At 39.0% G+C, this 25,113-nt stretch overlaps 1 protein-coding gene across 2 annotated transcripts in view; it reads right to left on the reverse strand.

The window, feature by feature from the left end:
- Positions 1 to 605: 605 nt before the first annotated feature.
- Positions 606 to 25,113, reverse strand: part of LOC132300496 (uncharacterized) — a 70,431-nt gene continuing 45,923 nt past the window's right edge. For both annotated transcript variants that reach the window (XM_059797599.1, XM_059797598.1), the window contains 6 exons: positions 21,789 to 21,868; positions 21,255 to 21,354; positions 21,089 to 21,151; positions 8,217 to 8,495; positions 1,387 to 1,447; positions 606 to 1,246 (listed from right to left, as the gene is read on the reverse strand). In XM_059797599.1, the coding sequence (XP_059653582.1) occupies positions 1,140 to 1,246; positions 1,387 to 1,447; positions 8,217 to 8,495; positions 21,089 to 21,151; positions 21,255 to 21,354; positions 21,789 to 21,868 (690 nt within the window). In that variant the 3' untranslated portion in view covers positions 606 to 1,139. The remainder of the gene's footprint in view (positions 1,247 to 1,386; positions 1,448 to 8,216; positions 8,496 to 21,088; positions 21,152 to 21,254; positions 21,355 to 21,788; positions 21,869 to 25,113) is intronic.

The raw sequence follows: 25,113 nt of genomic DNA on the forward strand, positions 1-25,113 counted from the left end.
AGAATTATATATGTTTCTCCCAAATCTTTCATATCAAAGGGAGAGGCCAAAAATATTTTAATTTCATCAACTATCTCAATATTAGTTCCCATAATAAGCATGTCATCCACATATAAACATATAATCACACACATGTTATTCACAAATTTACAATATATACATTTTACCTGCCTCATTAATCAAGAAATCATTTGATACCAACACGTCAAATTTATCATGCCATTTTTTGGGAGCTTGTTTTAAGCCATATGATAGACTACTAATTTACACAATTTATGCCATTAGGCAATCTCCGTATATTGTTTTCGGCAACCCTGCACAAAATTTTGGTAGATTAAGACTAATAATTATTAAAAGATTTAACCCTGCAAAATCTAGTACTTATCATCAATAAAAGCGTAGGGAGTACCAAAAAAAAAAAAAAACGAATGCCAACTGAAATGATGCTAAATCTCGAGTCTATCTAAATGCACTTTGAAACATCGTCTACCTAACGAAGAATATCAACCAAGAGAATCAATTTTCCGGGACTGCATGAAACCTGGCCTTTTGCTGATTATATATAGCATAAATTGTAAACAGATTTAGATAATGTAAGAAAATGATTCTCCGAGACAAACGCCCTTGCCCTTTCATAAACAAAAAAAGAAGTCAAGTTCTCAAACTCCAAACAAACGAAGGTGATCCTTTCTTTTTTATGGTACATGCACATTATTACAAATCCAAATAAACAACCACATTTTTCGGTACCTATTTTATGTTTTGTGCTAACTTACTAATGCCATATCAAGTCATAATAGGGTTCACAAGTATCCATGCCTTTTTCTTCTTGAGAGATCTCTTTCTGTAACCATGTAAGTCCCAACCCAGTGTGTCGTCATAGGGTTCATACTCTGGACTGTTGAGAACTTGGGTCAATAATGCATCTTCCCACAGAAACTGTAAAATTGGTATAGATGCCAATGAATTCGTGATGGAACACAACTACAATCCACCATTCCGCCATTGAAGTAGATAAACTTATACTAAATAATTCACAACTTCTCTGAAGGCAGATCGAACTTCACATTGCCAAGGTACAATCTGCCATTTCTCCATTGAAGTCGATAAACTTTTACCAAGTAACCCACAACTTCTCTTTACATATCTGAAGGCAGATCGTATTTCACATTTCCAAGGTAAAGGCCACATGCGGGGGCCATGGGACTGGCAGCAGTCACTGTCTTTGCATTCAGGATGCGTTCAACTGAAAAGATTCGTTAAATTCAAAATGCAAAATTAGTCCAAAACAAGACTCAAATAATAATACTCTGTATATACACAGGATAACAAAGAAATATATATATATACATAATTTTATATATATATATATATAACCATACAAACCATCAGGAATAGTCAAATCTCCAGTGCCAACAGATTTGAGAACACCAACCAGCAATCTGACCTGGAAAAAAATTAACTGAAACCATAAAAACATACATATCCCAATAGATTTGAGAACACCAAGAAGCAATCTGACCTGCAAAAAAATTAACCGAAACCATAGAAACATATCCCGGGAGCCCAAACCTGGTAGGGGGGCCGGTATTAAGGCATAAAAAATAAATTAAAAAACAGCAAAAATTAATTTTTGAAGGGTTATTTCTCTTTTTTACGCAGCCAAATGGTTACATAGTACATCCTAGAAATTTTATTAGATATGCTAGCTGACACCTTCATTCATAATGGTGGGTTACATTGAATCTGAAACACATAACCACTCTATATGTCAATTGACCTAAAATGTATGTCCTTTTTTTTTTGGGTATTTTGTCTATGTATAACATAATCCAATTATAATTGAATCAGTGACCCATGAGCAACTATAAAAAAAAATCATTTAGAAGAAAGAAGCAGCTAACTGGTTTCAAAAATGTCTGACCTAAATATATGATCATATATGTCTTCCAAAATAAGAAAAATGGTTAAGATGGTTTCGACATGTGCAAAGAAGACCCTTAAGTGTGCCGGTTAGGAAAATTGACATAGTCCACATTGACGGTAATACTAGGGGAAGAAGAAAACCAACTTCTAAATGCTACATATCTGTTCTTAATCAAGAGAGAAACAGAGAGTGCAAAATTGTATTCTCTTTGTATATAAAAACAACTTACCAAATCTAATAAGCCTATGTAGGCTTATATATGTTACAAGGTTTACATAATAACACAAACAGCATATTAACTAAACATAATTACATAACGACCCACTATTATATATATAACTTCTAACACTCCCCCTCAAGCTGGAGAATATATATCAAATAATCCCAGCTTGGAACAGATAGTTCTTAATCGATTATGACCCAATGCTTTGGTAAACATATCAGCTAATTGATCTTCAGACTTCACGAATGGAGTAGAGATGCTCCCACGTAATATTTTTTCTCGAATAAAGTGACAATCAACTTCAATATGTTTGGTCCTCTCATGAAACACAGGATTTGATGCAATGTGAACTGCTGCTTGATTATCACAGAACAATGGAGTAGGAGCTTCAACTGTCAACCCAAGTTCTTTTAGAAAATGTTGTATCCATGTCAACTCACTAGTGGTATGGGCCATTGCCCTATACTCAGCTTCAGCACTAGATCGAGCTACCACCGTTTGCTTTTTACTTCGCCATATAACTAGATTTCCTCCTACAAATGTGCAGTAACCGGTAGTAGATCTCCTATCTGAAGGAGAACCGGCTCAGTCGGCATCTGTAAAACCTTCCACCCTGAGATGACCATTTGGCTTATATAGTAACCCAAAACCTGGAGCTTGCTTGAGATATCGGAGAATCCGAAGAACATCAATCCAGTGTGGCATTCTAGGGGCTCCCATGAACTGACTTACAACACTAACAACATATGAAATATCAGGTCGAGTGATAGTGAGATAAATTAATTTCCCAACAAGGCGACGAAATCTGCCCGAGTCACTAAATAGATCACCCACATCAGCTACAAGTTTTGTATTTGAATCCATAGGAGTATCAACCGGACGACCACCTAACATACCCGTTTCTTCTAATAAGTCCAACACATACTTTCGTTGGGATAAACTTATACCTGTCTTGGATCTAGCTACTTCAATACCCAAGAAATACCTAAGTTTACCCAAGTCTTTAGTGTGGAATCGATATTGCAGAAACAACTTCAACTTAGCAATGCCTTCAGAATCATCACCTGTGATCACAATATCATCAACATACACCACAAGAATTATGAAACCAGCTTTAATGCGCTGGTGAAATACCGAATGGTCAGTCTGACACCTCTAAAGACCAAACTTTAATGCCGCCTCAGAGAATTTTCCAAACCAAGCCCGTGGAGATTGTTTCAAGCCATATAGAGCCTTTTTAAAGCGACAAACAGTGTGAAGATACTCCCCCTGAGCAACAAACCCAGGTGGTTGCTCCATATAAACCTCTTCTGCTAAGTCACCATGCAAAAAGGCATTTTTAACGTCTAACTGAAATAGAGGCCAATGCCTATTAGCAGCAAGAGAAATCAAAACACGAATAGAGGAAATCTTAGCAACAGGTGCAAACGTCTCATCATAATCAATACCATAAGTCTGGGTATAACCTTTGGCAACAAGACGTGCTTTTAAACGCTCAACGGACCCATCCGGAAGATACTTCACAGTATATACCCAGCGACAACCAACAGGCTTGACACATGGAGGTAATGGAACAAGAGTCCACGTGCCATTCGTATGCAAAGCATCCATTTCATCCTGCATTGCTTTCCTCCAACCCGAATCAGACAAAGCATCCTGCACAGTCTTAGGAACAAATGTAGTAAACAACTGAGAGGAAAAACATGAGAATGATGGTGATAAGGAATTATAAGAAACATAATGAGCAATGGGATGTTTAGTAGCACACGAGCGAGGAGCTTTACGAAGTGCAATCGGCAAGGAATCAGACACAGTGGAATTTGTCGGATCCAAAGACTCTGAAGATGATGGAGGATGCACGACAGCAGATGGCTTTGGTCTTCGTTTGTACACCTGTAACGGGGCAGATGAAGGAACCAGAGATTGAGATTGAAGAGAAGGTGAGGCAAGAGGAACTGCAGAAGGAGGCGACTCAAGATTGATATCAAGAAGTGAATCAGTATCTGAAAAATACGGGATGGACTCAGAAAATGTGACATCCGCGCTAATAAAGTACCGTTAAGAAACAGGACTATAGTAGCGATAACCTTTATGAGAGCGAGAGTAGCCAAGAAATACACACTTTGTGGCACGTGGGTGTAGTTTATCAAAACCAGGACCAAGATTGTGGACATAACATACACATCCAAAAACCCTAGGAGGAAGAGAAAACAAGGGAGAATCAGGAAATAAAATAGAATGTGGAGATTTGCCATTTAATATAGATGACGGCATACGGTTAATAAGATGACAAGCTGTAAGAACAACATCACCCCAAAACCGTTTAGGCATACGCATATGAAACAAAAGAGCACGAGTTACTTCTAAGAGATGTCGATTCTCACGTTCTGCAACTCCATTTTGTTGTGGAGTATAAACACATGAATTTTGATGAATAATTCCTTTATCACTAAGATATGTATCAAAGGGAGTTGAAGAATATTCCTTAGCATTATCAGAACGTAGAATACGAATTGGACATCCAAATTGAGTTTTGATTTTTTTGCGAAATTTTTGAAAAATTAAAAATAACTCAGAACAATCTTTCATTAGAAACAACCAAGTCAAGCGAGACTAGTCATCCACAAATGTCACAAAATAATGAAATTTATTGATTAAAGAATGTTTTATTGGACCCTATACATCCGAATGAACCAAATGAAAAGGACTAGAAACACGATTATTAACCCTAGACTTGAAAGACACGCGATGGTGCTTACTAAGTTGACAAACTTCACATGACAAGAATTTCAAATAACTAAGACTAGGAACTTGACGCTTCAAAACTTGAAGTGACGGGTGACCAAGGCGACAGTGCCACTGGAATGGAGACAGAGAAGACTGAAGAGCCACAAGAGAAGGTTCGAAATCAAAATAATATAAGCCACCGGCTTCATGTCCCGTACCAATCTTCTTCTTCGTCTTGAGATCTTGAAACACACAAGAAGTAGGATCAAATATAACAGAGCACTGGAGAGATTTAATAAGCTTACTGATAGACATTAAGTTAAAAGGAAACTGCGGAACATGTAAAATAGACGAGAGAGACAATGAATCACTAAGTTGAGTTGTCCCCAAACCTGAAACCTGAATGGATGAACCACTAGCAAGAGTAACACTTTGAGAAGTAGGTACAGAATGAAAAATCAGATAGAAGAGAAGAACATTCGGTCATATGATCAGATGCTCCAATGTCTATGATCCAAGGACTGCGAGTGGAAGACAATAGACATGTGTATGCAGTACCTGACTGGGCAAAGGTAGCCGTGGAAGATGAATTAGATACTTGCTTATAAGAAAAAAACTGAGTATACTCATCCCGTGGAACATGAACTGTATCTGATTCAGCTACATTGTGCGATCCAGAAGCGACATCATTCGGAGAAGAGGAAACTTGATTTGCATAACTAGATGGTTTCCCATGAAGGTCCCAACAAAAGTTCACAGTATGATTAGAAAGACCACAATGAGTACACTTTCTTAATTCCTTGCCACGGCCACGTCCTCCACATGAATCACGACCACCACGGGCGGAGCGTCCCCTACGACCTCCACGGTAAGTATTATGTTCACCCTTTGAAACTACCAATGCTGAATGCTCACCACTCTGTCCAGTATTCAAATTTGAGGTATCACTTGCTAGTGTAGCACGCTGAAGTTGAGAAAACACCTCAGCAAGAGATGGAAGTGTTGGACTGCTCATAATCTGTGCACGAAAAGGCTCATATGCTGATGATAAACCAGTAAGAAAACGGACAACATTAAAGTCCGCACGCTGTTGTTGCATACTGCGAACATCAGCAGTGATGGGCTGATACATATTCAGCTCTTCACAGACTCCCATAACTTTGGAATAATACTCTTCTATACTTTGAGTACCTTGTTCAAGATTGAAGTACTGTTTACATAGCTCATAAACACGGGTGATATTACCTGTCCCAGAATATAACTGCTGCAATTTATCCCATATCTCCTTGGCTGTATCCAAATAAAGTAACGTTGAACTAATTTGGGGTTCAATACTGTTTATCATCACAGAGATGATCTGAGCATCTTCCTTTTCCCATGCATCAAAGGAAGTATCAGTTGCCTTGAGTTTCTCTTTAGTCAAATGAGAACCAAGACCTCTGCCTTTGAGAAAAATGGCAACAGATTTGGCCCACAATATGTAATTCTTCCCATTGAGCTTAACTGAAGTCATGGGAGAATTAAGACTATTCGTGGGTGAAAGCAAATCTGAACTTGAACTTGAGGCCATGTTGAATCCAACAAAACAGAGAAGAAAAAGGAGAGAAAACAAAAATTCTGTATTCCAGCCGAACCTGGAAGCAGGTCTGTAACGGGTCGGATTCTGAAACCTGGTCGGATCCTGGCACGGGTCGGATCCTGGTACGGGTCGGATCTTGGAACTGGACCGAATCTGGACTATCCCTGATTTAGTAAACCGGGATTGGAATAGCACAACCGTGTTGCCAAACACGGGTCTTCTTCTTCACTCTGTAACAAACTCCGGTAAACAATACGGCGGAGGCGACGGCAACCCAACCACGAGCAGCGGCCGAATCAACTTCCGGCCGAAAACCGATCTCACCTCTGCAAATCGAGACGAAGAAGCTTCTGCCGGCGACGACAAAGAAGCCAGAGATAACGACCACCAAAGAGGAGCTGCCGGTGACGATGAAGAAGGCAGAAACGACAAACACACTTCAGATCTGATTACGGTGAACAAGAAATTGCCGACAGAGACATCAAAACCACATTCACGATCTGAATCACGATTTGAATCACGATTGGAATCGTGATTCACCACCAACCCACCTACTAACTCTCACACTCATGATCATTGTGCTCTGATACCATGTTCTTAATCAAGAGAGAAACAGAGAGTGCAAAATCGTATTCTCTTCGTATATAAAAACAACTTACCAAACCTAATAAGCCTATGTAGGCTTATATATGTTACAAGGTTTACATAATAACACAAACAGCCTATTAACTAAACATAATTACATAACGACCCACTATTATATATATAACTTCTAGCAATATCCATGAATGAAAATATAAAACAAGTACCTATGGATCATGATTCACAATACGAATTTGTAGTCTTTAGCAAGTGTATGATGTAAATTTGTAGGTGGGCAACAATCACGCCACAGTAATTCCATGATAAATGTTGAAAAAAAATAAAATAAAATTCCATGCGTTGGTAAGAAGAGGTAAGTTAGTATATCTTTTCCACCTTGGTTCTATAGGAGCAAGTCAGACAGATTGAAAAACAGAACCATCTGATTTGATTTGTTCTCAATATCCATGTGGATTGTTGTTGCATATTCATCTCCTGTTGCAGCTGCTACTGCTCTTTTCTTGATTTACCCAATTGGTCAAGGAAGTTTTTCTGATGGTATGCCTCTGGGATTCTCAACATCTGTCGGTCCAATCAACTAGTAATCGTGATAGAAGCAAAGAACTGAGATTGCTCCATCTAGCAGACTTGGCCTAATAACTATCCTATAAAAATCCTAATTTAACCTATTTATTCAACCTGATCCAATTATACTACTTATATTCTTATCTATTTCTTCCTTTTATATTACTGATCTTAGATCATTATATAATCAACATTTGAATCTTTATTAAATGTACATTCATATACTTGGTTTTAATTATACAAATTTTCAATCCTTTTAATTCTAAATAACTCATTTCTCCACATTTCTAATTTTATTACTAAGTTTTCTTAATCCAACTTAGTTGACCAATCTAGACCAACCACATAAAATTTGGGTACCGAAGTTCCGGTCTTGCCAATGACTATAAAACCAGGCCATAATGCCTTCTGTTTCTAGCCCAAACTCAACTTTTTGCTACCTTCGATCCATCAGACCAAATGCTCATTCATATTGGCACATCAAATGACCGAGTGCACAAAAGTAAATTTACCTGAACAGTGACTTTGAAAACCAAAATGTAGACGGCATAAGATATAAACAGGATTAGATGGGGAAGAAGCATAAGACCAACCTGATGGTACAAAAAGGAGCGTGCTCTCACAGTTACCACATAGCAACGGTATCTTCTCCTTGTGCCAAATCCTCGAGTTGTTTCCCCATTTGAGCCATCTACCTTATCTTGATCGGAAATTGAGGAATTGCGAGGCAGATCAGTCTTTACCTTGTTATAGCTTGCAAAAGGACCTCCAGCATAACTGCTTTGTTCCCTCTCTGCGAATGATGGAAAATATGGAGTTGAAACTACCTCAGTAACATTGAGTTCATCTAAAGTTCTGATAGGTGACTTTGCCTGTTAACCACAAAGAATTGCAGTGTCATAACTCCTACATTGCAAGAAGATTCGCTGTACAAGTTTAAGCCAAACATCAAAGCCAGCAGACAGTAGCATAATCTTGTTAAGTCAGGTTTATTAATCAAATTTTACAGTAATACCCGAAATACAAAATTTTAATATTACTATATTGCTTTAGAAGGGGTGCTCGGTGCAGTGGTAAATCTTGGGCAGCCAATTGTGAGAATGTGGGAAGGCAGCCACATAGCATTTGAATGCCAAAGGTTAGGTCCATACCCAATCCGTCCCTCCCAACACCATAACAGCAACTGATATAAGGTAATGGCCTTTTTATCATATTGCTTCATAATTTTTTTCACAAAAATCCTGAAAGTATATTTAGGTAGATGAGAACTACAGCTGTTGAAAAAAAATCATTACTGTTGGGGTTTAGAGAGGCTTTGTGAAGGAGGCAACAAGATCAAGTGAAAATTGGGAAATAAAAACAGAATTGGCTTGAAGAACAAGATCGCTACTTCATCTGTTTCAATCACAGCTTAGGATAACGTAGGTGAGACCTAGGGCTTAGAATCTACGTAGGTTAGTTAATTGCATTGCCTTAGGCCTAGGTGGATGGTTATACAAGCTTGAAGTGTTTTTGGATGTTTTGGGAACTTCCGAAAAGTTAAAAGTTATTTTAGATTTGTAAATACAAGTTTTTTTGGAAGAAAAAAATGCATTTATGCACTGGTAAATTTATGAGTCATGCAATGTGATATGATATTGTTAGAGAGTTGGGTTATTGGGCTGTTAGAGTAGATGGGTTGTTAACATGGCATCAGAGCCAAATGTTTTGAGTTCAAACCTCACCGTCACCCTAATTAAAAAAAATTGAAAAACATATGTTGGACCCAAAAGAGGCCACACGTGTTGAAGGATTTATATATTTAAGTTACACCCTCTCTAACAGCTTAAGCTTTTAGAGTAGATGGTAGTTAACAGATATCTAATTCAAAATTTGAGTGAAATGGATCTAGGCGGATGAATAGTCCCCTTAATTTAATGCTTACATTGAACAATTATCATACACAATCACACAAAGAAAGCAAAATTAAGATTAAATAAGCAAGAACAAAGAGACAATTTTTATAAGGAAAACCCAGATGGAAAAAATCATGAAACACTGGTTCTGAGCTCATAACCCACTTGCTATGAAAGGAACAACCTTACCATGCTACTACAGACTCTGAACCCAAAAATCACTAGGCAATTGCCGCTAATGCACAGAGTTATCATAGCCAGTCCCTCACCCTAAAGATACATATCAGGGGTACCAAATAAATTTTTAACAAAAAAAACTAGTGGTGTCAGAGCTTTGAAAGGTTTCATGGACATGGGGTTTATATAACTAAATATATGAACATTACGTAATTGTTGGGAGGTTGAGATGATCAAATTTTTTTTTTTTTTTTTCCTTCCTTTTTTTCACAAATTCAAATAAATTATCATTATCTGATTATCAAGAATTTACATATATATATATATATATATATATATATATATATTATATCCATTTGGATTTCTTTTCCCTATATCGTTGGGGGAAAAAGTTCCTGGCAAGTATAGGGGGATGCCTCCTACCTATGTAGACGCATTTATCAAATCGTGAGCGCAAAGAGGGTGCAAAACAGACAAAATCGGAGCATAGGCTTAAGGGTTAACTGGCTAAAGAAAGTAGAATAAGTACAGAATTTAAGTGTTAATTAAGATAAGAATCTGTGATATGCATTAATTATCTGCTTTCTTACCATGCTCCAATTTAAGTATGATTATTAAGGCTAATGATAATGTGATTACTTATTGAAACAAGACATCTGGAGTTGGTAGATGCAGGGTAAAGGAGGTGGTGGACGTGTTGGCGCTGGTTGTGGCGAAGCAGGTTGTGGGATTGGTGAGATGGAGGAGGCTCTTTGATGCCTAATCCTGATGGGGACAGGGTCCCATCACCCATGTCATCTCTTATTAGAGAGAAGAGGAGATTGGGGACAATTGATTTTACGGGGGCTGCAGATCCACTTGGTGTGAGAAGTGGACTGAGGTGCAAAAGAGGAGGATAGCTGCTTTCTTTTTGTCTGGTGATGCGAGCTGATGGTGGCAATCAATGATTAGGACTAGTGGGGATGTCGCCAACATGAACTGGGAGGAGATCAAAAACAGATTTTACAATAAGTACTTCCTATGTGCTGTGAGAAAGAAGCCTATAAAAAAAAATAAAAAAAAAGTACATGGTGGTAGGGTTTCATTACTGTCAGCCAGTACGAGGCCAAGTTCACAGAGCTCTCTCGATTTGCCCCATATATGGTGAGATGAGATCAACCGAGTTAAGAAGTTGGAGCAAGGTTGATTCCTAACATTAGGGAGATGGTGGTTAGTCAGTGGTTGACCATTTACTCAGCTGTTGTAGAGCGCGTGATGGCAGTTGAGCAGGACTAGCTAAATTATCAGAGGCAGAGGGACCAGAAACTTGAACAGAGAGGCAAAGGGAATAGTAGTTCTCAGACAAAACAGGAAGATAGTTCTGACAGAGTCAGAGGAGCATGGTCAGCATTGGTACAGAGGGAATAACTTTCAGAGGCCAGAAAAACGACAGCGCTCAGTTGACTCAGAGCACACTACAGCCATTGTGCCAGCCGAACCAACCCAATGAGTGGAGCCTAATCGATTTGTGGGGCATTGCTACAATTGCAGAGGGAGATGACACATGGCCAGAGACTAGCACAAACCCTGCATGAACTATCTGCCACCTGGTTAGAACGTGGGTAGGAGCAAGGGAAGGCCATGGTATTTTCACTGGCTTGTGGTCTCTCAGTATGTAGACATGTTCCAGGTGATACCAGGATTGCCCCCAAGGAGGGTGGGTTGACTTCTGTATCAATCTTGTGCTTGTTACCTCACAAATTTCAAGGGTGACTCCTATGGAGTTAAAGGACTGAAAAGTCAAATTTAGGAGTTATTCGGGGTGTCATCAGACATAGTCATCACCTTGGGTTACGCCTATTTTGTTTGTAAAGGATGGGTCACACTGATTATGCATTGACAATCCTGGATTGAATAAGGTGACAATCAGGAATAAGTATCCTTTGCCTCACATCAATGATATGTTTGACCATCTCCGAGGAGCACAATTGTTCTCTAAGATTGATTTGAGAACAGAGTATTACCAGTTGAGGGTTAGGGAGGAGGATATCCTTAAGCCAGCATTTAGGACTCGTTATGGTCTGTACAAGTTTCTAGTCATGCCTTTTGGCCTACCAAATGCCCCAACTGCATTCATGAAACTGATGAATAGGGTGTTTCGGTCATTCCTATATCAGTTTGTGGTGGCGTTTGTAAATGATATCCTGATCTACTCCAAGACTTTAGATAAATATGAGCAGCACTTGGAGATAACACTAGAGACATTGCGTGAACATCGGCTTTACGCCAGATATTAGAAATGTGAGTTTTGACAGGAACAAATTCAATTCTTGGGACATGTGACCTCGAGTAGTGTAGCGTCAGTGGATCTTGCCAATGCAGAAGCCATGTTGAATTGGAAAGTCACTAAGATTTGGAATTTCTTTTGTCTGGCCGGATATTATCAACAATTTGTTAGGGTTTCTCGAAGATTGTAGCACCATTAAGTCGGTTGACACAAAAGTTTGTATGAAAGGACAGTTGTGAGCGAGCATTTAATGAGTTTACATCTAGGTTGACCACGACACTTGTTCTCATTATTCCCATCAGTGATGAGAGTTTTATTATCTATACTGATGCACCGCACCAGGGCCTGGGTTGTGTAGTAATGCAATAGGATAAGGTGGTGGCTTACGCATCCCAACAGCTTAAGCAACTTGAGTAAAACTATCCTATGCATGATTTTGAGTTAGCAGCCGTTGGCCTTCCATTGAAGTTGTGAAGGACTTATTGTATGGAGAGAAGTTTGACGACACCTTCTTGCCGTACAAATAATGGAGTTAGCAGCCATTGTCCTTGCATTGAGGTGTCCTAAAACATCTCATCGTACAAATAGTGCCTCCATATCTTCAATGCAAGGACAACGGCTGCTAACTCCAAATAATGTGTAGGGTAGTTCTACACATGTGGCTTAAGCTGTCGGGATGCGTAAGCCACCACCTTACCCTGCTACATTAGCAACAACCCAGGCCATGTGAATAAATGAGCAGCCGAGCCGAGCCAGCTCGAGCTCACTTGAGCACTGAAGAGATGAACTTGATCATGGGCAGTCAAAGCTTGATCAAGATTGAGCCGAGCTCAAGTATCCCCATGGCTTTGACAAGCCTAGCACAAACACTCCAAGGCTCGGCTGGGCTAGTTTGCAACCCTATTAACAAGGGATGAAATCATTTTGAAAAGTTAAATGTTATAGGTGAGTTGCATATAATAGAAAATAATGGGGAAAGAAAATTCATGTAGCCAATCCCATTCATATGGTATTAAGATAAGGAGGATGATAATGACAATGATTTATTATGTCAATGGAACTCTTGCTTATGGTTTAAGATATTTTATTGAGTTCAACTGTGACCATGCGAACTACATCAATGTGAATTTATACAACAAAAGGCAAAATTAAGCTTCATGTCTACAACAGAAATGGAGTATGATATTGTAAGAGGTTATTGCACGCTTCTTTAGATGAAATAAACGCTTGCAGACTACAGAATTGAACAAGTCACTATAGCTATGATAATAATAATGCTATAAATATCCAAAGACCACCTCTCCCTTATAAAGACTTCCTTAACTAGGGAACCTTCTACATATCCAGAGAAACTCCTGTCTTTCATGCGATGCCCACCATTAAGAAACATGAACCATAGCATTTTTTTTCCCTTTCAACAAGTTCACCCCAACTGCTACACCATTCAAAGGCAACTTGCACTACCACACCGGTTTTTTTTTTTTTTCCTTGAACTCAAGGCTAAAATTTGTTAACCCTAATATAGATCTGAAAGGTGTTGATGACGTCTAATCACTGTAATATATAAACCAAAACAATGACAAATTTGCTCAATCAGCACTTGCAAAAAAAGCTCACAACATTGCATATGTGGGCAGAAGTAGGTTTCTATCATATAGAGTTGTGGCTGCAACATGTCAATTTCACAATATGAAATTAAAGGAATTATATCAGTAGTTGACCAAGCCAAACCCAATATAGCAGGATCAGTTTCACTAAGCTGAACAACTTGGCCATAAGACCGAAACCAAATATGTATTTGAGGCCCAGGTGAGACTTCCGAGTGGAGTTGGGGCCTGGAAATTTATTTGGAAGGGGTGGGAAGAATTTTCCAAACATATTAGCTTTCAAGTTAGGGATGGTAGAGAAATCCGCTTTTGGAGGACACGACATTGTGGTGTGGTGACCGTTCTCTTGCGCTCACTTTCCCAAGACTCTTTCGGATTGCCTCTGATCGTCAGGCTCTAGTGGTCGACTGCTATCATCTTGATTGTAGGAGAATGGTATGGGATGTTCGTTTCTCGAGGCATTTTCAGGACTGGGAGCTTGAGGATGCTACTGATTTTTTGGAGTTTTTGTATCGCCAGGAGATTGTGGGAGATCTTTCTGACTCTTGGGTGTGCCTTCCCTCTTCTCAGGGTCGCTTTGATGTAAGGTCTCTATATAGGTGTCTTTCGGATACACCGGGCCCCTCCTTTCGGGATATTTGGGGTTTGAAGGCTCCTCTCGAATTGGTAGTTTTTGCATGGACATCCATCTTGGGGAAGATCTTGACCCAAACCTTAGGAGGAGGCGGCAAATTGTGGCTAATTGGTGCTATATGTGCAAGAATGATGAGGAAACGGTTGATAACCTTCTTTTGCATTGCCCAGTGGCACGGGATTGTTAGATTTTGCTGCTGGGATTGTTTGGGTTTAAGTGGTGTTGGTCCCAGCCTTTATCTAGGGTGTGTGCTCACAGGTCCATTACTATTGTATTCCATCATTCAGTTGATTTTTCTGCTATAAGCCCTTCAGATTATATACATGATTTTTCATTCATGTTGATATCTTGCTGTGAACATCACGTATATAATCTGAGCAAGTTTATATAGTTGATTTGAGACTGTTCAAGTTGAGTTTCACACAAAGAAAGGGTTATTTCTGGATTTGGCCTTATATACCTTAACAGTTAGGGTTTTCTGCAGAAACCAAGCCTGTATGTGTGTTAATATTGATAAACCTTGACATACTCATCATGGTTAACATCAGAGCAAGTGCATTTTGTTAAATCAAGGCTGTGGGAACCATGTTCAGGTCTGTATTGGTGCTGCATTCTATTTTGACATCTCAGACCTCAGATTCTGAAGAAACTTGTTGAGTACTAGTACTGTTTGATACTTTGAGCTCTATATTCCCTCTGATCTTGTGTAATAGCCATAGTATATTTGTTATACATCTTTTATAATGTATTTGAAGAGCTGCGAGAGCTTATTTGGTCCAAGTAGGGGTGCTTAGGACAGGGGGAGTTCTGTGTGCACATTGTGTGAGCTAAGGTGTGGCAGAGTGTGAGACAACTGAGTGTGTATCAACTTGCAACACAACAAGGGGATTTACATTGGGTGTGTACCCAAGAACCAAGGTTTTTGATCCCTATTGAGAGGGGTTTTCCTTGTAAAATCTGTGTGTCACTGTGACTGTGGAATACTATCAAATACCTGTGACAGATTAGGGTTTCATTACCTTGTGATATTTGTGTGCATTCTTAACAAGCTGCGGTGGTTTATTTGGTTGAGAAAAGTGATTAAAAGTTTAAAAAAGTGGAAGAACCAATTCACCCCCTCCCCTTCTTGGTTCATCAAGTGGATTATGCCCAAGTCTTCCAGAGGCTTGGAGAGGTTGTATAGTGAGGGTTCAAGTCCGTGATTTCTTAAGGGTTATACCTTTATGTGTTTGGTGGTGCTTATGGCTTGAGAGAAATAGGAGATCTTTCAAAGGAAAGGAGAATCCTATTGTGTCTTTGAAGTTCTCCATTATTAGCACCCTTTTTTGTTGGGTTCTAGGAAGAAATTATAAATCCATATAGGAGTTTGTAGATCTTTTGGGTTCGTTTACGGTTTAGAGGCCCTATTTGGCCTTGTATAGCTTTTGAGGGATGCGTTCTCATTTTGAAGATTAATATTTACTTATCACTAAAAAAAAAAAAAAAGGGCCCAGTGAGATAAAGCTGATAACTCACCCTTCAGATATATTTTATTTTATATATTTTTTAATAAGTAAGATTACCTTTCAGATAGAAATAGTCCAAGGAAGTTCCATATCTTCCTAAAATTGCGTCTAACGTATCAAATTGACCCCTTTTGGAGGGCACATTCTTCTAGAACTTGTCTATTATCTGTTGTACAATATAGTATGAGTTGTCACACGTGTATGTGTATTATTAGATGTCACAGTGTCACACTTACACCTGTACAGTTAGATTACATTGTATATTAGGGTTTAATAGGGTTGACTTGTTCTCCACTCACCTACTCCTGTAGCTTCTCCATCCCATTGTATTATTGTATTATTAACTCATGGGCGACGAGTGTATACGCGAATTTCAGGATGAGTCTTAGGCAGGATGCAGAAGAAAAAATTGGTGCAGGTCAAGCCGGAGGTGAGGAAGTCACCGGAGGACTGATCGGAGACATAGAAGAAGATGAACCCTATAAAACGGATGTGCCAAAGAATGAAACATCTTCGAAAAAAGTGACATCAAGAAGAGAGTGAAATATTCGACAAGTGCTAGGATAATGGCAGCGATACCCTTTCAACATAGTCGAATAACCTAAGAAAATGCAACGAATAGCTTTGTCATCAAGCTTCGTACGAGTAGGACGTCAGTCCGGAACAAAATAAGAACACCCGAAAACACGAGGAGTGATAGGGAAAAGGGTACTATCTGGTCACCAAAAATGCAATGGAACCTTACCCCCTAAAGCACGACTAGGGGTTCGGTTAATCAAAAAAGCTGCAGTGAGAACTGCCATAAACTCCAATAAGACTAAGGAACCTGCATACCACGTAAGAGGTACCGGACAACACTCATGAGATGACGGTTTTTACGTTCCGCCACCCATTTTGTTCCGGTGTACAAGGGCATGTCAACTTACGAAGAATACCCAGTTGATTAAGGTGAGACCGAATGCCATCAGAGATATACTCTTCCCCATTATCTGACTGGAGGTTTTAACAATAGTATTAAATTGGGTTTTAATCATTTGCAAGAAAGAAATAAAACTACCTAATACCCCAGAGCATGATTTAAGTAAATAAACCCAAGTACAACGAGAGTAATCACAATAAAACTCACATAATATTTATCACTAGACTAAGAAGTAACAGGGGAAGGTCCCAAACATCCGAATGAATAAGATTAAATAAACACGGACTATGATGCATGCGCAAAATATAAGAGGTGCGTGTGTGTTTAGAGAGCTCACACAAAACGCACCGAAACGGATGGGTTTTACAAGCAGTTTGCAATGCAGGAAATAAAGATACTAAATGCTGAAAATTAGCATGTACTAAATGAGCATGCCATAAATCAAATGTCTAGGTTGTAAAAGAATATCTTCCATGGTCACGTAATACGAAAGCATGTGCAAGTATTGAAGATGTACCAAAGATATACAACACATCCCTCTCATAACCCCCTGCCAAAAATCCTCTTTGTGAAAAACACAGTGATCAGGAAAGAAGTCTGAGCAGGCCAAATAACGAGTTAAGCGGCTAACAGATAATAAGTTAAGGGAAAGGTTAGATGTATGAAGAATAGATTGTAAAGATAAATCAGGTGATAAAGGGACAGTACCCTTACTAATGATCGGTGTAAAAGAATCATCGGCAAGGCGTACCTGCCCAGAGGATGCTTACATGTCTGAAAAATACCCGAGACTCACCAGTAATGTGATCGGAAGCACTAGAATCAATGACCCAAGTTGGAGAAACAATACTAGACTGAGAGGCATGCAATTTAGATGGGGTACCTGGGTGAGTTGCCACAGATGTAGCTGAAGGGGTACCTAAGTGAGCTGCAACAAACGTAGCTGAAGGGAGAGCTCTCTGTGATAAATGATCTCGGTTAATAGATTTAATTTGGGAGGCTCGATGGGTGGTGCGAGCTACATGTGCTCACAATTTCCACATCACCTAGGTGTGAAAGAGTGAAGTGTTATATGTAGGTTCATCATCTTTCTATGATATAACGCTTTTTAAAGCCATGATGGCTGTGAACCTATCAGAACTCCGAAGTTAAGTGTGCTTAACCTGAACTTTCACTTTTACAGAATATTACTGTTAGTAAACTCTCACTTTTATAGTATTTAACTATTACTAAACTTTCTTTGTTATAAAATCACTGTTAGTAAACTTTCACTTTTATAGAATTTCATTGTTAGTAAACTTTACTGTTACAAAATTACATTGTTAGTAAACTTCCACTTTTATAGAATTTCATTGTTAGTAAACTAGTAAACTAGTAAACTTCCACTTTTATACAATTTCATTGTTAGTAAACTTCCACTGCAATAGAATTTGAGTGCTAGAAGATACATACAAAAACCAAACAAGCAAGTTGGGAAATTAAAAAACAAATGACACTTCAATCAGGCGCGCTTTTGTTGTGCTTCGCGCACCTTATTGAAGTCAATAGCCCAGGCGCAAAAGGTGCACCTTGATACACCTCACGCCCCAGGCGCGCCTTTAACAACTATGCGCGTAAATAAAGTCAAACTCCATGATTCGTGGCTATCAAATCTCTATTACTACAATATGTCATTCCATAAATTATGGCTATCATATCTGCTAACACTTCCCCTCAAGTTGGTGCGTGGATATCTGAAATGCCCAACTTATTCAATGCATCCTCAAACACAATCCTGCTAATGCCCTTTGCAGAAATGTCTAAGAGCAAATATGACTAGAGATGATTTTCTCTCAAATGAAGTACCAATCAACAAATCAAAGTGTGTCCTCAGACCATAAACAATCAATGTCTCCTCACACCATATATAACCAACCATGTGTTTTGAGACCATAAACAACCAAAAAATGTCTCCTCAGACCATTTTCCTTCATACACATGTTTAAAATATGTAGAAGGAAGAATAAAAAATGTCTCCCTAGACCACAAATCATTAACAATGTCTCCTCAGATTATTTACGAATGGGTGGTGCCGAACTTGCAATGCCCTCATTGTAGTTAGACCACCCTGGCTCTGATACCAAAAAGAAAAAGAAAAATGAGAGAATTGTGTAAAGGCTTGAATAAGATTAAATCACTCACAACTCTAGTATTTATAGAGAAAAAGAGCACATGCTCATATTACAAGTAATAAAATTAAATCAAACCACAACATAATCTATGGCCAGACATATGCATAAATAAAGTCAAACTCCATGATTCGTGGCTATCGAATCATAGCTATCATATCTGCAAACAAATTGTGAGGCTCAGTGGTTGGGAGCAGGCCTGTGAGAGGCAAAGCACTGGTACGAACTACGTGTGCTCACAATTCCCACATTGCCTTAGTGTGGAAGAGTGAAGTGCTATATGTAGGTTCATAATCCTTCCATGACACAATGCATTTTAAAGCCGTAATAGCCGTGAACCTATCAGAACTATAGAGTTAATCGTGCTTAACCTGGAGTAGTACCAGGATAGGTGACCTCCTGGGAAGTCTCTGGTCCGTTGGAGCCAAAAGCAGGCAATATTGTGTCTGGTGGGGTGAAGCCCGTTACACAATTTGTGTATACAACTGACACATATCAATACATCCAGGCAGAGGAGCAGTTAGCTCATCAGTAGACTCGGAGATAGCAGTAGAAGAAGAATTTGTTATAGTGTTGCTAGCTCTGAGGAGTGGGTAGAGTTGGAAGCACCGGAACTTAGCACGACCAGTCTTCCCACAGTGTGCATAGATGGTGGAACTCCCCCGTCCATGATTACTACTGCCACGACCACGACCACGAGTGCCAGACAATCAAGAAGTAACGGCTACTGTCATGAGTGTCGGGCGTAGGAAGTGCAACAGGAGCTATCGAAGATGTAACTTGGCATCGATGATCATCCCCATCAATAATAGCAAAGGCCTCAAAAAGAGGGGGTAGTGGTGTAGTGTTCAGAATTTGAGTGCGAATGGACTTTGGACGAAGTCCCAAAAGGAATTGATAAGAGTGATGCCTCTCATCGCCATAATAAAATTTGTAGTCTTTCGGGTGCAACTCATAGATCCGGGCATCATTACAGGCATGGGCATAAGTCTTAGTAAGGGCAGTCCATAAAGGGTGTACAGCTTCGTGATACATGAACATATTATAAATGCGCTCCTTCATAGAGTTGAATAACCACCCAAGAATGGTACAATTAATCAATTATCAATGTCCCCCTGACTAAATGTGGGTTCAGTAGGTAATGGCTTTTTAACAATGCCCAATAGATATCCAGTTTTACCACGACTCACTAAATAGAGTCTAACTGATGTTGCCCAAGACGAAAAAACATTTCCATCTAATAAAGCTATAGTGATCCTTTTGGGCTTGGGAACTATGCCATATGATATGTTATCCTTAATCTCAACAGATGCCATACCATGTTGCAGATTCCCACCAAATCGAAGATCGCAAGCACTGCTATCCACAAGTCACAAGGCCTAGAACAGTCCTATGTGCAGGCCGCCAAAAAAAAAAAATATCAGTCTGTAGGTCTCAATGGTTAGAAAAGACCTGTCCAGCAAACTGCATGGGATATCGAAGTCTTCCAACTGAGCTACTCTATCTGCAAGAGTGAAAGTAAGCCAGATAATTCGTCAATCGCATGTACTAAACTTTGTGGAAGCAACAAAGCATGAAAACAGGCCGGGCGATTCGTCAATGGCACATAATGACCGAGCCGGTCATTGGTTTAGAGAGAGGCCCTCTATCGCATGAAGCAATTAAGGGAAAAAAGAATACCCCCGAAGGGATTTGGTATGCTTGGGTGAGGTATAGTTGTTGGTGACTGAAATTTAATGGAGACAGAAAGAGTTGAGGATGAACCAAGAGGATGTGAAGCAGGGGTGGGGTTGGTTGTGAACTTGGCTCTAATACCAAGTTGAATGTGAAAGGCTATTATAAGCCACAAATTATCATTAGCCATACTCCTAATTTATATTACACACTGAGTATTACATAAGTGGAAAGTAAATAAAATCACTGATCTTATGCCTCTAATTAGGCAGATTATGAAAATAACATCGGATCAGATCAAATTAAGATCAAATCAAATCAAACCCCTAAAGATACTCCCAATACAGATCAAATCCCTGAATTTACTCCCAGTAATAACGTTAATGAATATCTCTAAAAACATAAAATAGAGATGGCCAAATACGCTTTAATGGAATTAAAATTAAACCAAAATGTTCCATGCAAAATTTTTGAAAAACAAACTTTACAAGACTCAGAAAACTAGAAAATAATCAAATGAAGCATCATGTTGCATGCATTTGAAAAATAATTATGTTTCTCTACATCCATAAACAACAATAACATAAGTAATTTTAACCATCCAGGAGATGAACAACTACCTCGCAAGAAGCTGCCCTGAAGGAACTGAAATCGTGGTGTCCAACAAGAACTTTGCATGCTTTCTGGATAATAATCAGCTAACTATTAATTTTATTTTTTTGTAAGATCAATAAAGCATTAAAGTAAACTTGGAAAAAATATAATAGTTGAAAACAGCTAACCAACCTGCATAGCTAGAAGATCCAGCTCCTCGGGTACATGCCAAGCCCGGTCTTTCTCATAGATTATCAAAGGCTCTGGCCCAGACAGCAAGCGATAGAAGTACCTAAAGGAAATTTGTTACACTATATATTTAAGAAACATTTAAAATGAAAGCAAATGCAAAATCAAAATATCAGAAATAAGCTGAGAGTTGAGAAATTATGGGCATGGGGAGGTCAACCAGTGAATGCATGTAGCATTTAATCCAAACTTTAAAACCTTAACTTCTGTATGATCATTGATGTCAAACACTAGAAGGTTATACAGCCAGAATTATCACACTAAAGCAATTCTTTCTAGTAGATATGAACATTCTATGCAGAATAGCGTCTAGATGTGATAGTCTTGCTTTTAACAAACCATAAAATAAGATATAGAATGTTATAAAATAATTGTTTAAAAGAACAGCAACTCTACCATTAGAAATTTTATACAGATGATACATATTTCAGTTATAGTTGTAATTTGTATTCCCATAATTTGAATGTTGATACTTACGTGCGCTCTTGAGCTTTATATCTTGCGTGAAAATTAGCTGGAACAGATCGAACATCAATCACCATTATATCACCTTCATTCTTGTGATGCAAAACCAGAACTAGAAATGTGAGGATCTCAGCATGAAGTTATGAGATGGGTATGAGAGAGGTAAAACTAAATTATATGTAAAATTTTAGGTATGCAGATTGACCCAGGTTTCAGGACAATGAATCAAAACTAAGTTTCAACCCAAATTCTTAAAAGCAATTTGAACATAATAAATTCAATTGTATTATGTCTTGCAGCCAATCTCTGTTCAGCCAACACATCATCAGTTTATCATAGAATGAGCCAAAACCATGACAAGATTGAGTTGGTTCAAAATCTCGGGTTGTTCTCCTTTTGATGCAACAACTAATTAAAAATGCAACAAAATGAGAAACAGCGTATAACTAGCATAACCCAACAGAAGTATGAACTTTTAAGTACTAATTAGTTTACTAAGAAATTATGATATTGCTTCAAGATTTATGATAATTAGAGCAACCATGTGGATAAAATTGTTAACTTTTTTTTGGACAACAATGAAACCTAAGGAATCACTTAATAACTTTGACCAAACTTGTAACCAACTTCAAGTGTGCCAGTAAATTTTCCTTTCAACATTAAACAAAAAAAGGAGATTGTCAGTTTTATAGATTAGAGAGAGAGAGAGAGGATGGCTGAGAGAGAGAGAGGATGAAAGAGGCGCAGCCCTCACTGTTTTCCTCATTTTCATATATTCCAAACCCTTACACATAGTACAGCATATATATATATACAATACAAGAAAGGCCTATGTACATAATGGCCACAAATCCTATGTCTAATTACAATATGATCCCAACATAAATACCTATTTACATATAACTATTCTAACACTCCCCCTCAAGCTGGAGAATATATATCATATAATCCCAGCTTGGAACAAATTGCTTTTAACCGATTATGACTAAGAGCCTTAGTAAACGTATCAGCTAATTGATCTTCAGACTTCACAAATGGTGTAGAGATGTTCCCGCTCAATATTTTTTCGTGGGTGAAGTGACAGTCAACTTCAATATGCTTGGTTTCATGAAATACTGGATTGGATGCAATATGAACAATTGCTTGGTTATCACAGAACAATGGAATAGGAGTCTTGACTATTAACTCAAGTTCCTCAAGAAAGTGTTGTATCCACATTAACTCACTAGAGGTATGAGCCATCGCCCTGTACTCTGCTTCAGCGCTAGACCGTGCTACCACTGTTTGCTTTTACTTTTCCATGTAACAAGATTTCCACCAACAAATGTGCAGTAGCCTATAGTAGATCTCCTATCTGAGGGAGAACCAGCCCAGTCAGGATCAATGAAACCTTCTACCCTAAGATGTCCATTTGGTTTATATAGCAACCCAAAGCCAGGAGCTTGCTTGAGGTATCTGATAATTCGAAGAACTGCATTCCAATGTGACATCCTAGGAGATCCCATGAATTGACTTACAAAACTAACTGCATATGAGATATCCGGTCGAGTGATAGTGAGATAAATTAATTTCCCAACAAGCCGTCGATATCTGCCAGGATCATCAAATAGATCACCCTCATCTGACAAGAGTTTTGTATTTGGATCCATAAGAGTATCAATAGGACGACCACCCAACATACCTGTTTCTTCTAATAAATCCAACACATATTTCCTTTAAGATAAACTTATACCTTCCTTGGATCTAGCAACTTCAATACCCAAGAAATACCTGAGTTGACCCAGGTCTTTAGTGTGAAATTGATTTTGTAGAAACAACTTCAATTTTACAATACCTTCAGAATCATCACCTGTGATCACAATGTCATCCACATATACCACAAGGAAAATGAAACCAGCTTTAGTGTGCTGGTGAAACACCGAATGGTCTGTCTGACATCTCTTAAGACCAAATGCTAATGCTGCCACAAAGAACTTTCCAAACCAAGCCCTTGGAGATTGCTTTAATCCATACAAGGCCTTCCGAAGGCGACAAACGGTATGACGATACTCCCCCTGAGCAACAAACCCAGGTGGTTGCTCCATATAAACCTCTTCAACTAAGTCGCCATGTAAGAAAGCATTTTTCACATCTAATTGAAACAACGGCCAGTTACGATTGGCAGCAATGGAAATAAGGACCCGTATAGAAGAGATCTTTGCAACAGGGGAAAAAGTTTCATCATAATCAACACCATAAGTCTGGGTGTACCCCTTTGCAACAAGACGAGCTTTCAAACGCTCAATAGAACCATCATGGAGATATTTGACAGTGTAGACCCACTTACAACCAACCGGTATGGAACCAGGAGGTAAGGGAACAAGATCCCATGTCCCATTATGATGAAGAGCATCCATTTTTTCGATCATGGCTTGTCGCCAACCAGGATGAGAAAGAGCATCCTGCAAAGTCTTGGGAACAAGTGTAGCAGACAGTGTGGATAAAAAATAAGAGAAAGTGGGTGAAACATGATTATATGAGACAAAGTTAGAAATAAGATGTGCGGTAACACAAGATCGAATACCTTTGCGTAAGGCAATAGGAAGATCATCAGTAGCAACAGGAGCCTCAATAGAAGTAGACAATTTGGGGGGGGGGGGGGGGGGGGGGGGGGGGGGGGGGGGGGTTGTTGCTACCTTTGATCGTCAAGTATACACTTGAAGTGGCAGTGGCACTTCAGGTGGTGATGGCACTTGAGGTGGTGGAACATCAGCAGATGAGGGTGACACAACAGGCAATGGAAGCAACAACTCGGTATCTAAGGACGAACCAGGTGAAGAAAAATAAGGAGTGTCCTCAAAGAAGGTAACGTCCATGCACACAAAAACACGACGAGTGCTAGGATCCCAACATTTATAACCCATTTGAGTCCGAGAGTACCCAATAAAGACACTTAATGGCACGAGGAGACAATTTATTAGTGCCAGGGCGTAATACGTGAGCAAAGCACACACACCCAAAAACACGAGGCGGTAATGCGAATAACGGCCGGGTAGGGAAAACAAGGGAATAAGGACATTTCCAATTAAGAACAGAAGATGGCATTCGATTAATTAAAAAACAAGCAGTTAAAACAGCATCTCCCCAAAATGCCTTTGGAAGATGCATATGAATCATCAATGTCCGAGCTATTTCAATTAAATGCCTATTTTTCCGTTCGGCTACACCATTTTGTTGGGGAGTATAAGAACAAGAAGGTTGGTGCAAGATGCCACGAGAGTCACAAAAGGTAGAAATTGCACCTTTGACATATTCCATAGCATTATCAGATTGTAGAGTTCGTATAACACAACCAAAT

Source organism: Cornus florida, unplaced genomic scaffold (genome assembly GCF_030987335.1).
Source record: "Cornus florida cultivar Cherokee Brave unplaced genomic scaffold, ASM3098733v1 CherokeeBrave_3.0.0_Hap2_Chr03, whole genome shotgun sequence".
NCBI classification, from domain to species: domain Eukaryota; kingdom Viridiplantae; phylum Streptophyta; class Magnoliopsida; order Cornales; family Cornaceae; genus Cornus; species Cornus florida.